Source organism: Lissotriton helveticus, chromosome 1_1 (assembly GCF_964261635.1).
Source record: "Lissotriton helveticus chromosome 1_1, aLisHel1.1, whole genome shotgun sequence".
Classification (NCBI taxonomy): domain Eukaryota; kingdom Metazoa; phylum Chordata; class Amphibia; order Caudata; family Salamandridae; genus Lissotriton; species Lissotriton helveticus.
The window spans coordinates 2074492162-2074506008 of NC_136057.1; the positions used below are offsets into that span (position 1 = coordinate 2074492162).

Sequence of the window (13847 nt, forward strand, 5' to 3'; positions counted from 1 at the left end):
TGAAATAACTGTCTATTGTTTTCACACGACTCTAGAGATATACTCTTTATTCTGAGGGAGCAAAGTTGTCATGTTTATGCGGTTGTCAGAAACGAATCCCTTTTTGTCTAAATCAGGAGAATTAACTCTTTCCTGAACATTCCCGAAAGTTTCTAGTGACCTCTGAGCTAGCTGGCAAAACTAATTAAGTCTAATATAGTCAGTACAGACCTAGTCGACCTAAGTCCTACATCTACACTGCTGTTTATATTATTCCAATGCGCAGAGCCTATTGGGAATATAGAAACTACACTACAAGATAATTTTTCCTCACCTGACTGTGTTGCAGGATCTACAACTAGTAATAAGTATTTTAGTATTTGGTGAACGATATTACTGCTCACTATCTATATTATGACATCTGATATACCTTGAAGAAATCTCCAAAATACCCACTCTCTGTGGTTGCTGATAACTCTATGACTTGCTTGAGTTGAAAGATATAAATTACCTTTGTAAATATAGCTTCGAATAACCTTAAGTGTAATGCACATTATTATGTCCATATATAACTACTTTTAGGGTGTTAGAAACAATGTATGTGATCTTAATGATTCTCAATACATAAAGTCTACAATAAAGATCATTGACCAGCTCCTCCCGGGAATAGGTGCGATGGAGTTCATGACCTAGAAAGGATGACTCTATTGCATTGACTTCATCATAATTGGAAGGGTGGCTCTATTAGTAAGCAGAAATCATAATATGAATCCTTGATTTCAAACGCTTATCCAGAATACTTCTCTGAGAACAATTTCCTTGACAAGGTTTGATGAAAACACAATGATTCCAGTCTCTTGGTAACACGATTCTGGCTGCTGCATCTATGTATCATGATTACCTAGCAAGGAATGTACCGAATCACAATGATTTTAAACTCCATAAATCTTAGATGGCCTGCACCTTTGAAACTCTTGAGGGAGTTGTGTGGCTCTCTGGTAAAGGTAGTTTCCACTTGCATGTTTGAATAGTGGAGACAATACAGCTATACAGTCTCACACTAAGTGGCACTTACACTCTGGGTGTACCGCTGACCATCTCTGCTTTGGAAGATGCAAGCACTATTGAAGTTCAGAGAAGTGCATCACGGTTGATGCACATTGCACAGCATTCACATTTGATCATGGGTCAGGGATTAAGATGATACCCTTGGGGTTGTGGGAGATAAAAGCATGTTTTATATTGCACTGGAGTTCAAACATTTGATCCAGCTCTTTAAAAATGTTCCTAAGATTCTCCAATCCAAAGATTGTAATCTGGTTTACTTTTTCCCTGTTTAGAGACCAACACGTTTTCAGAAGATGCTATGCCCTTAGGAATGTTCCACAGGCTTTGCTCTTACTAGACTGTCTTGAGTTTTACTTGCCTATAGGAAAAAATACTCCACTCACAAACAGAAAAGGTTAACTGACAGCATTTCAATATATTTTCATAACATTAGGAACAGGAAAGTATGAGAAAACTGAAAAACAGGACACAGACACCTGTGTTTTTTATCTTCTAAATAACACGCTTAGATGCAAATACACTTACAAATATGCTGTTGTCCTAATTTGAACATACCTGAAAAGACCACTGTGAAAGATTTCCGCTTAGTGAGGATATTCCAATGAAAGCATCAATTAATCCATTGGAGTCCAGTCTATCAGTGGCGAAGAATTTACACCCACCTGTAATTGAACACAAAATGATTAGACTAAAGCTTGTGTATGAATGTAAATCTGAGTTGCAAATGATCACGCTGTCAAAATACCCTTCCCTTTCTACTGCTCAAAAGCTAGTGAACAATGAGCACAAGTCAAACTTTACTTGTCAAGTTAAACACACAGGTGTTCATCAGTCCTGAAGAATCATGTAGGACACAATAAGAAATCCAGAATGTCACATGTTCCAGCCACTTAACAATGCTTGGAGACTATGACACTTTGGGGTAAGGGGATGGTGCCTATGACCTTGCTTGGAAAGTTGTGTTTCTTGAGAAAAAAACAATATTTTCAAGACAAATGGAGGTCATCTTCAAAATACATTAGTGTTTTAAATAAATCTTAGACCTTACAATAACAAAATATTTAATGGCAAAGACAATAGTTATGCTCAATGTTCAAGTGTAAAGGCGTCATATATTGGTACAATGAAGTAGCAGTTGCATTATGGGAATAATTAACTGCATTCACGTGTCAGTGGTTTCACCGGTGGCATACGCCGTATAGTAGATTATGAACACACATGTTCAGAAAGTGTCAACAAACACCTAATTCAAAGATACAGAGGCCATCTGCTTGGTGGACTTACAAGTCATTTAAGTTCTTTTGATAAAAATATGTGGCACGCTATATGTGGAACCTGACGGTAAAAAATGGAACTTGTCACAAATCTCATTAAATGCTTCTAATAAGCCAATAAGTCATCTTCATGTACAACCATCCGACTAATAGAAATTGGTGCCCTTAAATGTTCATTTTCGCTATATACAAGAACAACCTCATCATGATCGGGATAATTTAGAAAAGGTGTGTAAGAGTATATATAAGAGAACTCCTGTAGTACACTTTTACATATTGTTAGATGCCTTTGTGGTTTTTGCCAGAATACCTAGAACAACAGAAATGCGAATATGAGTGAACAAGTCTGCTGGTTCCCCACTCTTCTTCTTGTATGGAAGAAATGTAAATTTAATCCAAATTATATGTGCAGCCAGGATATGATTATTCAGCCTGGAATCATGAACATCTATTTGAAAGAAGATGTATTCTTTTAAATATTCTTGGACTATTCATATACAGTGATCACAAACAGAAAGGACTGAGTGAGTGTTTCACATATCTGCCCCTTTTGTGTACAGCAGGGACAAGCATACTCAGTTAAGGACTCTTTTCATGCTTAATGATAATAAATCTTCATTGGATTGAAGCAGGCACTTGACCCAATTATAGCTCCAGGATCCATCTTCTCTAGATGTTTGCTGTTTATCTTTTAAGTAATATTGTACAGTGCCTTCATAATCTGCACACAACAAATTAGACTACTAAACTCTGTTTCTATAATCACCCATGTCACTTTTTGGGGTGAGGTCTTTAATGAAGAGATTTATCAATTGTTTGCTAGCTGAGACAAAGGTGTCTTTAAGAGTGACTATTGTAGGTAAATCAAAAACCTTCACAATATAACCTAGATTCATTGTCCATGGGCTTGCCCTCTGAGTCTGTAAATGCCATTTGATCCGATGCCTAAATGAACCATACAATCCGTACACACAGCAAATATTTTAAATTCTTTCCCAATACTTTAATATTCGTCAGCCCCAGCTCCAGCTCCAATCATAACGCATTATTTATAGAGCATTTCATCTTTGTAGTCTGCAATTCACTCTACATCCCTTTACGCAGATTTACAATTTTTAGGTTGTGATTCTCCTTGAGCACTTCAACGAACTTATACTAAAACTGAATCCATCTTCTCTAAGGAGACAGCTACAACTTTAGCTCTCTGTTTCTGAATATGCATGAAGGCTTTTAAGATAAGATTTTCTTTAAAAAGGATACTCAAGTATCTATAACAGTTTTCAATTTACAGTTTCTCTGCTTTGAGACGTCCATTTACATGACTTTGAGAATACCATTACTTTTGTTTTGGTAGTATTTATTTTCAAGTAGGTGGCTGCACAATACAAAAAAGTAATGTATTTGTCTTCGGAAACCCAGGGAGACTCATGGGCGTATGATCCAATAAGATGGCATGTTCAGCATAGAATATAGCTAGGATTAGTTCTCTAAGTTTCAGTGGATATACACAAACTAGACTATGTTTTGTCAGAACATCTGCAATGTACAAAGACAAAAGGAGCGGGAATGGGATACACCATTGTCTGAGCCCATTAGGCGTGTTGATTTTCTTGATAAGTCACTGTTACGCTCCAATACGTTTTAAAGGAACAAAGGTCCCTTATGAGACAAATGAAAACGATTAAATATTCCTCAAAATATAGTGAAGTCTACTTGTGGTGTCCAAGTGGAAAAATCATTGTGATTTATAAAGCAAATTAAAAAACATCGCAGAGGGAAAGAAACACGAGAAAAATCAAGGGAACTTTCAAAACTCAGGCATATTAATGTGACAAAATAGAATGCAATGGTTAAGTCACAACTTGTTAGTACCAATGCTAACACATAAAATACATAAATATCACAATTGAGTCAAGGTACATTAGTTGACGATGTTTTGTTCCTTAGTGAAATATAAAGGATAATCATCAAGACATAAACAATTGTGCCTGAGACAGTAATAGGGATACGACAATTATAACGGCGGCCCAGTGACGGACCTTATAAACTTGTCCCTCACTCAAGGGATAGTCCCCCCCAGTTGGAAAGGGGCGGTGGTTAAGGCTCTTTTGAAAAAGCCTAACCTGGATCCCGCCGACCTCGCCAACTTTAGGCCGATCTCTTTGCTGCCGGGTATTAGTAAGGTGGCTGAGAAGTTGGTAAACAGTCGCCTGTCGGACTTCCTGGAAGCTAACTCCCTCCTGGGCGATTCCCAAACGGGTTTTCGTCCCGGTCAGGGGACTGACACCGCCCTGTTGGCGGTCGTGGAGAATACAAGGAGCATTTTGGATTCGGGGGGATCAGTGGCAGTGATCCTCCTGGACCTCAGTGCTGCTTTTGACACCGTGGACCATCAGGTGCTTCTCCAACGGCTGTCGGGGGTGGGGGTCACCGGTGTGGCTCTCAAATGGTTTGCTTCCTTCTTGGAAGGTCGGACATTTGAGGTGTGGGAAGGCCATGAAAAGTCATCTACAATCCCTCTCCAGTGTGGGGTGCCACAGGGCTCTTCATTGAGCCCTACCTTATTCAACATTTACATGGCCCCCCTGGAGAGTGTGGTACTGCCACTGGGTATTAAAATCATCAGCTATGCTGATGATACTCAGCTGGTGGTTGGCCTTTCCCAGTCGGCGCATCATCCCGACCGGCTGCACTCGTGTCTGGAGAAGATCTACACGTGGATGTGCAGCTCAGCGCTTAAGTTGAACGGCTCCAAGACGGAACTCATGCTGCTGGGGAACTCCTCTCCATCTTTGTCCCCCAGCAGCTGGCCTGACTGTCTGGGACCGGTACCCACCCCCAAGCAGGAGATCAAGAGCTTGGGGGTGTGGCTGGAGCAGGGCCTTTCGTTTAAAACGCATGCTAAAAAGACCGCTGGCGTGTGTTTTGGCCTGCTCCGCTCAGCCCGGAAGATCTTACCTTTGCTCCCAGCGTCCACTAGGAGGCTTCTCATCCAGGGATTGATCATCTCGCGGCTGGATTTCAGCAACGCGTTATTCCTGGGTGCACCTGAATCTACCCTGAACAAACTGCAGCAAGTGCAGAATGCGGCCGCCAGGCTCCTGACGGGTCTCCCCAGGCGTCAGTCTGCTCGTCCGGCGCTGAGGGCTCTGCATTGGCTCCCTGTTAGGGACAGGGTGAAATTCAAATCACTCTGTATAGCCCATAAAGTTCTGCATGGGGTAGGCCCACCTATTCTGGGGGAGATGGTCCAGCCTTACAAGGCTCCTCGCTCTCTTCGCTCCGACCATCAACATCTTCTTCAGGTCGGGAGGGTGAAGAGGGCTAGAACTGGTGGCAGAAGGTTTTCGATAAATGTGGCCACTTTGTGGAATTCTCTGCCCCTACAACTTCGTTCGGAAGCTAGTCTTCTCCGGTTCCGCAAACTTTTAAAGACGTTTTTGTTTTCTGCTTAAACCCTGCATTATTCTTTGGTAGTGTTATTATCTGGTGAGCGCTGGGATGCCTATTTGGTAACCAGGCGCTATACAAAACTCAGAATAATAATAATAATAATAACCTGATGCCTACTGGAAAAGTAAAACAAGCATTTGCAACGCAATAGGTCTCGCATTTACGCAAGTTTAAGCTATTGGCATTATAAATGACAATGACTTGTATTTATGTTTCAAAAACGAAAACAAAAATAAAAGCGTGTTGTTTGCAATGTCAATAGCGCAAACTTGCATAAATGAGAGACCTACTGCATTGCAAATGCTTGTTTAAACTATCCAAGGCGCCCAAAAATCCAGGGACAAACAGTAAAGTATGACACTTCGGTGGGCCAAACAACGCAAATATGTTTAACTGAACAATATGTGTTCCTTCATTAAAAAGAACATATAGATGTATATTTTAAATGCATAAATGTAAAGGAAAGGCTTTCACAATACTTGTGTGTATACTCCATGCAAAAGCAGTTTTTGCGTTTCTGTTTACAGCAGCAGCATCCCTCCTGCCCCCGGGCACTGCCCTATTCCACAGTGTGCATCTCTGGCCCTTCAGTAATAGGACAGTGACATTCTTCAGGCCCCGTGTATCTGCATGGGCTGCCCCCTAACTCGGTCAGGCCATCTGTCCGTCTGTCTTGTTGCTAGCACTATGAGGAGTTATCCCACTCTTATCTCTTCAAGGCTGTCTGTCTCTGCGGAGTCTGCCCTGTCACTCTGAATGGCTGTCCATCTCTCTTACAACTGAATAATTATAACATGTGTGCACCACACACCAACCTGTATCCAGGTGTAAAACACGTGGGTAACTCCAGGGGGAAAAATTTCGCGGTAGGGCAGCATGCTACTTGCAGGTAGAAGTTAGCAAAATACCAACCTTTCTGCCTTTGTCCTAAACAAAATGCAAAGGGGCGCTTTTAAATGAGTGGGTAGTTAGTTCCACCGTTACGTCCAATCATGGAGAATCTCCACTAAGCGCCAAGAAGCCAAGAAATTGGCAAACGATGGACTTTGAATACATATACTCAGTAACATAACATATCATCCCTATATGATAATTTAATAATCTGCGCTGTTGACTTCCAGAGATAGATCTTGGGGTGGCCTTACAGGCGGAGTTATCTTAACGGTCAGTTAATCGTGCCAAACACCATACGACATTTATGGACTCACGTTAGATTCCTAAATCCCACTCGTGCCTTCACGCTGTCAGCCAATGGGAAGCTTTTCTCAAATGGGGAGCACTATTGTCCTGGCGTCACCCGATAACAAACCAATCCACGGGCTCTGGACCCATTGAAACCGCTTCAGCTGATAGTCGAGAAGGCCTGCTCACAGAACATTCCAGAAGCACAGCTTGGAGTCAATGAGGGACCCTGGGAAGGGTTGGACGGAGCTGCCCCCAGAGTTCGAGCCAGCACTCCTTCACTGTTTACCAGAGTGCAGGGGCTCAGGAGAAGGCCACCTCGCTTCATGGCACTGTTTTAGTCCTGGGCTGTAATATGGCAGCCACGTGCATTCGGGGTATTGTAGTCCACGTTTGCATCCATTAAGTCACTGACACGCTTCATATCATTCATTTATGGATTTAAATCCCAGGGCTGAAAACAACGTCCGTGATGACATGAAATTCAGTGCTTTAAATAAGCAGGTCCATCAGGAACTTAGTGCCCGCTCTTCTTCAATTTGAAAGGGAAATGACCTGCACATTTCAATAGGAATGCAGTTCTTTTGAATGGGAGAGTGAATACCAGCACTTCTGAGCAGCAAACAGGTACACTGGGGCAAAGAGTACCCGCTCTTTTTATATATTCGCATTTCAAGCACTGGTCTTTATTACCTTCAGTCCTAGCCCCCCCTCCCTCCTTGGGACGGACAAAGGGGTTATGTGTCTGATTGGGGGTAGTTTCGGTCAGATGTCAGTGTCGGTCTCTGCATGGCCTCCTCTGTGGGTACTGTCTGCTTGTTTCTGCCCTCTGTTAGTGTGCTATCTGGTGTGGTGCGGTTGAACCTCTGCGGGCTGACCGACTTGTCCCCGCAGGGGATCCTCATAAGAGGGCGGCCCCCTTAGTGCCCCCAAGATGGCAGGCAGGACAGCCCAAGATCCATGGTCACCCCTCCGGAAGGCGCGTCACGTCCGGCCGGATGGGGGGCGGGGCATAAGTATATAAGGCTCCCCCCCCTACTGACGGTGTCTTTGGCAGCTCTCCCTCGATGTTTGGACGAGCTGCGTTTCTCGGTGAGTTCGTTGTAATACCCACCTCGTGCCTGCTCCCCCCCTTCTGGGGGTCATAGCTGGGCCGGGCGTCCTGCTTGCGGGCCGCTGAGGCTGGGGGTTAGATTGTGGCAAGCATGCTCGGAATTTCCGAGTAATTTTAGTTTACCCCCCTCGTGCCCGCTCCCCCCCTTCTGGGGGTCGTAGCTCGGCCGGGCGGCCTGCTTGTGGGCCGCTGAGGTGGGGTATGCATGCGGGCACAGTCGCTGGGGGACGGGATAGGTTTTGGGCCTGTCGGGCCTAGCAGCAGGATCCTGGGTGTCCCTGTTTAGGCACGTTTTCGGCTCGTCTTTTGCTGTGTTGTTGGACCCGTGTGTTGTGCTCCCCTCGCGCCCGCTTTCCCCCTCTGGGGGCCGCAGTGGGCGAATTACCTCCCTTCCCCTGAGGCCCTGTTGTCTGCTAGCCCTGGGGGTGAGGGGCGCGTGACCACTTCCTGGTATCTTTAGGTCGCGGGAGCGGGGTCTCATGTGTGGGGCTTTGTGGTGGCCTTTGCGTGCGGGAAGGATAGAGCCTTTCTGCTCGGCCAGTGGGGGCGTTCGAGGTCCCGGATGTTCCCCTCCGAGGACCCCGTAGCCACTTTGTGCGTTCCGCGCCGGCAACGATACACGCAAGAGACCGCCGTTTCGGGGGCCTACTTCGGGCGAAGCCAACTACAACCAGTACTTCCCATGCTGCGGGAAGGGCCGGATGATCCTTGGGCCCCCCTCCCTGCATCCCCGTGTTGTGCGGTCAGGCCAGCAGCGCATCCGCTCTGCCGATGGCTATGCACGGGGGTGCGTTTTGCCCCTACGTTTTTTCCCCTCCTTACCCCGCATCCATCGCCAGGCACAAGTGCAGCCGTTGTTTCCCCCTCCTCCCCGGCCCAGGTATCGCCACGGTCGGGGCGAGTATTCCCTGGCTTCCCACGGGCGCAGCAGCTCTAGGTGGGAGGGGCTATCGGCCATCTTTCAGGTAGGCGGGCTTCACGCTGACTTGGCCATGCAGTAGGCACCGGTCGTGGCCCTCCCTGGTGGATAGCCCGTTTATAGCTCTGCTCGTCGGCGGCCGATTCCGAATCTGCTGTCCCAGCCTGGAGTCCAGGTGAGGTCAACTTCCTGGCGATCGATTTTTTCCCTTATTATGCTTCCGACTGTATTATTTTGTATCCTCAGGGGCAATGCGCATGAGCTGGCACCACTTTTTTCAACATGATTCTTGCTTTGTCAATCCACGCTTTGGGCATGTTTTTCTCCCTTGTGTCTTTTTTCTTCCCTTGAGGGGGCGGGAGAGGCCTCTTTCGAGCAGGGCTTGGAGGCACGATGGGATTGAGATTTTAGAGAGTTTGGCCATGGCAATATTGTCTGTTAGTGTAATGGAGGAGTTTGCGTAATACAATGTGCTAACATGTGTGTACTTGCAGGAGGTGTCCCCTCATGGTACGGAAGACGGGCAAGGCGAAGGGCAGACAGGGGGCCCACGACATCAAAACTAAAGGAGCAAGGCCTGGAGACACGGGGCACAGCAGAAGGGAATGGAACGTTGTTTAATGGTTTTCCTTTATATTACAAGTGCATATCACAAAGACGCTTGAGGGAACGAATGGCCGAAAGTACCCGTCAATCAGGACTGAAAGTAGTGGATAGCAGGTATAAGGCAAGGGGCGGTGACACGGGGGAGAACAAGGGGGGGCGTTGGCCCGCTCAAGGTCTGTGGACTGGCAGGGTTAGCCAGGAAGAGCGCCTCTAGCCTTGATGCCCACAAATGTGTCCTTTTTTCCCTCTTAGCCACACTCATCCTCGTTCGCAGAGGATCGCCCACTCTCATACTCGCTCGCAGAGGATCGCAATATCGTTCACTTTCCCCGCTTTTCGGAATTTACACGCTTTGCCTTAAGTAAGTATGGAGGGGAGTGGGGGCACGCATCCTTACGGGAGCGGGGGAAGGTTTCCGTTCTAGAAGTCTCTCCTTGTGCACACATTTGACCCAGTTTTCTATCCCCAGATTACCGTTCCATGGGCCAGCAGAAGTGAGCATGGACAGCCAGGGATCCTCCCCCACTTTTCCCGGAGGCCTCGCAGACGGAGGACTCGTTGCCGGGTACCTCCCAAGATGCACAGTGGGCAGACTTTTTCGAGATGGCCAAGCTTAAAGGCCTAGCGTGGGCAAACAGCAACATGCATGCCCCGAGACAGAAGTCTCCGGAGTTGTAGGCGATTCACCACCATTGGATCTTCAGCCCAGCGCTGATGTGGCCCCATCCAGGCCCAAGCTGGTTCGCAAGCCCACCATCAGGGATTTCCCACAAGACCCTTTGCCACCATCTAGGAGCAGAACTGTGTCGACCCCCCGGGAGGTCATTTCCCAAGGGGCTGCTCCCCTCCCCCCAGTACCGGTCATCAGGCAGGACAGCCTCGCTGCCCAAGGTAATTACTTTACTAGGGACGATTTGGCCAAAATGTTGGACACTTTGAACTCTTTCATGGTACGTTTTCAGGCAGGGTCTGTATCTGCTAGCCCGGCGCAGGTAGGCTCCATTGTAGGTGACAAATCAAGTGCTGCACCTGTAGCGTCTAATGTTTGGTCCGCAGGGCAGCCGGCTGGTCTGGGCGGGGCAGCTCTGGCAGTGAGCATCAAGGTGGCCAACAGTGATGGGGGTTGAGTGCGGCGCCTCTTCCGGTCGCTCCTACCCTCGTGTCCAGCACGGTCCCACCCGCAGCACCCAGTACCTCAGGGGTCCCTCCTCCAGTTATCCCAGCGCCCCTTCCCACCAGCTCGCTGGTTCCATTTGTCACCTCCACCCCGCTCCTGTCCGGACGTTGCTCTTTGGCCTGGCAAGTCCCGCAGGCCGCCAAAGAAGGTATCTGGAGGCGTGATTTCGTAGATATATTCACTTTGCTCATGCTGGGCCAAGAGGGCATGGATGTCAGGAAGATAGGTGCCAAGGAGGATGAGAAAAAGGTTAAGTACCAGCCCTGGCCGGAAAAGAACATTGCACACTGGCTTGAAGCCTTTTCTATTCTAGCGTCAGTCACGATGGAGAAATTTCCTGAGCAGGGCCCAGAGTTGGTGCAGTACTCCAGGATCATCCACAACGAAGCCTTGAAATGGGGAGGTATTGGGTGGGTCAACTACGACAGAGAGTTTAGGAGAAAGATGTCGCAGTGCCCAGAAATTAGATGGGATCAGAAGGAGGCGCAGCTCTGGATGGAGCACATGGGTGCCCGTGCTCACCAGACCAGTGGCTCACAGGCCTTTCGCCCCGGGGGCACACAAGGAGGGTCCTTTCAGTCAGGGTCAAGGGGCAAATCAACCTTTCGTGGGGGACGCAGAGGGGGCGGACACAGAGGGGGTTTCAAGAGATCCCCCCCACGGACATGCCGCATGTTTAACAACGGGTCACGCTCCTGGGGTAAGACATGCAAATTCCTGCACGCATGTCACACTTGTGGGGGACCCCACCCTGCAGCCTCCTGCCAACCCAAACCGAGCTCGCAACCAGCAGGAAGAGGGGGGCAGCATAGTTGAGACAGTTACCTCGCCCCCTGCTGTGGTTCCCCCTCCCCCGCTTCTTTCTCCTGCCCCTGCTCAACTCCTGGTCGGAGGTAGTTTCTTCATTCTCCCTGCCTCCTTGCAACCTGTTTCTCTTCCTCCTGCCACAGGGCACGCCAGTTTAGGCTGTTCTCCTTTTAACCTGGACAACATTACCCCCTGCTTAGGCGCTATGCCCTGGGGACTGACAGCCGACTGCTGTTGTTTGGATTTCATGAAGGTTTCAGGATCCCCTACGTAGGTGCCCTGGGTAGCAGAGAAGCAGACAACCTGAGATGGTCCAAAGTCCAACCAGAGGTAGTTTGGGCTAAAGTGGAGAAGGAGAGGTCATTGGGCCGGGTGGGGGGTCCTTTCCTGCTCACCCCTTTGGAAAACTTTGTTGTCTCGCCCAGGGGTGGTACCCAAGAAAGAACCAGGTGCCTTCAGATTAATTCATCACCTTTCATACCCAGAGGGGGCGTCTGTTAATCCTGGGTTGAAGGAGGGGGCATGCTCTGTGTCATACTGTACGCTGGACGTGGCCTTGAACCTAGTCAGGCGAGCGGGCAAAGGGGCCTGGTTGGCAAAGGCAGACATTGAATCTGCCTTCCGGCTATTACCAGTCCACCCGAGCAGCTTTCACCTACTGGGCTTCAAGCTAGACGGAATGTACTAGTATGACAAATACATGCCAATAGGCTGCGCTGTGTCCTGTGCCTACTTCGAAGCGTTCAGCTGTTTCTTGCAATGGGCCCTTAAAGACACCTTCGGGGTGGAAGGGGTGACTCATTACCTAGACGACTTCCTGTTCATCTGGAGCGATGGGACACAGCATTGTGCACAGGCCTTGGCAGACTTTATTCAACTATCTGGGCATCTGGGGGTCCCTCTCAATCCTGGAAAGACAGTAGGGCCAGCACAAGTGTTAACTTTCCTGGGAATTGAGATTGATACCATTGCAGGAGAGTCTAGGTTACCGGCAGAAAAAGTGAGGGACCTTGCCGGTCTAATTCAGTCCTTAGCGGGACTGGACAGGGCCACCCTGGAATGCATTCAAGGAATCTTAGGAAAGCTCAATTTTGCAGCAAGAATCATCCCAGCGGATAGGGTGTTTGCCAGACGACTCGCTAGGGCCACCGCCAAAGTCAACAAGAAACACCACATGGTGAACCTGAGTAAGGGCATGCAGCATGCAGCACGACCTCGCCATGTGGGCAGAATTTCTGGCTAAGTTCAACGGGGCGGTGATCTTGAGGGCTCCTTGGGCGGGTAGCCCCGACCTCGCTCTTTACACTGATGCTTCGGGTAGGCATGGTTTTGGCGCTATTTTGGACAGGGACTGGTGCGCTGAGAAGAGGCCCAACGCTTGGCACAAGAAAAAGGTTACAGCCAAGATTACAGTTCTCGAGTTATTCCCCATTGTTGTGTCTTTTCACTTGTGGCCTGCAGTGTTGTCAGCCAAAAGGGTCCTGTTATGGTCAGATAACTTTGCTGTAGTACAAGCCATAAACTCCCATTCTGCTAGTTGCCCACTGGTTTTGTGCCTCCTGCCTGAGTTGGTGCGAGTGTGTCTTTTCAACAATGTAGAATGCAGGGCTCGACACATCCAAGGTACCCAAAACATTGCAGCTGACGCTCTCTCTCGCTTTCAGTGGCGCCGGTTCCGGGAAGCATGGAAGAGAGCGAGAGAGGAAGCAACCCCCTTCCCAGCACATCTCTGGTACCTGCTGAAGTGAAAAGCGAATGAGGGGGCTGGGGGAACTGTCTTTAGCACCCAAGACCGTCAGTAGATACAGGACATGCATTCAAATATTTTGTGCTACAGTGGGGGCTTGGGAGGACTGCGGGGCATCCTTAGAAGCAAGAGTGCAGTCTTTTATCCTGTGGGCTAAGGACAGCAGGAAGAGCCATTCCTGGATATCTGGCCACCCAGAAGCCATCAGCCACCACGCCAAGCTCAGGGGGCAAGCTAACGCTACCAAGGCCTTTGTGATTAGGGCAGCGTTGAAAGGTTGGGCTAGGAGTGAACCTAAGGCTCCAGACACAAGATCACCCATAGATTTGCAGACTTTACAAGGGATGATTGATTGGCTGCCCCAGGCAACTAGCTCAGAATATGAGGCTGCACTGTTTGCGTCAACTTTTAGCATGGCCTTCTTTGGAGCATTCAGGATTTGCGAGTTAGTAGCTAGATCTAAGAATGACACGTCAGGGGTGGCACTGAAGTTGCAGGATGTATCGCTCTCTGGTGAGGCA

The 13847-nt window shown here is 48.2% G+C and overlaps 1 protein-coding gene across 2 annotated transcripts in view; it reads right to left on the minus strand.

Moving 5' to 3' along the window:
• Positions 1-13847, minus strand: part of LOC144755927 (calcium-activated chloride channel regulator 1-like) — a 368989-nt gene that overhangs the window by 194317 nt on the left and 160825 nt on the right. For both annotated transcript variants that reach the window (XM_078645342.1, XM_078645333.1), the window contains one exon: positions 1603-1709. In XM_078645342.1, the coding sequence (XP_078501468.1) occupies positions 1603-1709 (107 nt within the window). The remainder of the gene's footprint in view (positions 1-1602; positions 1710-13847) is intronic.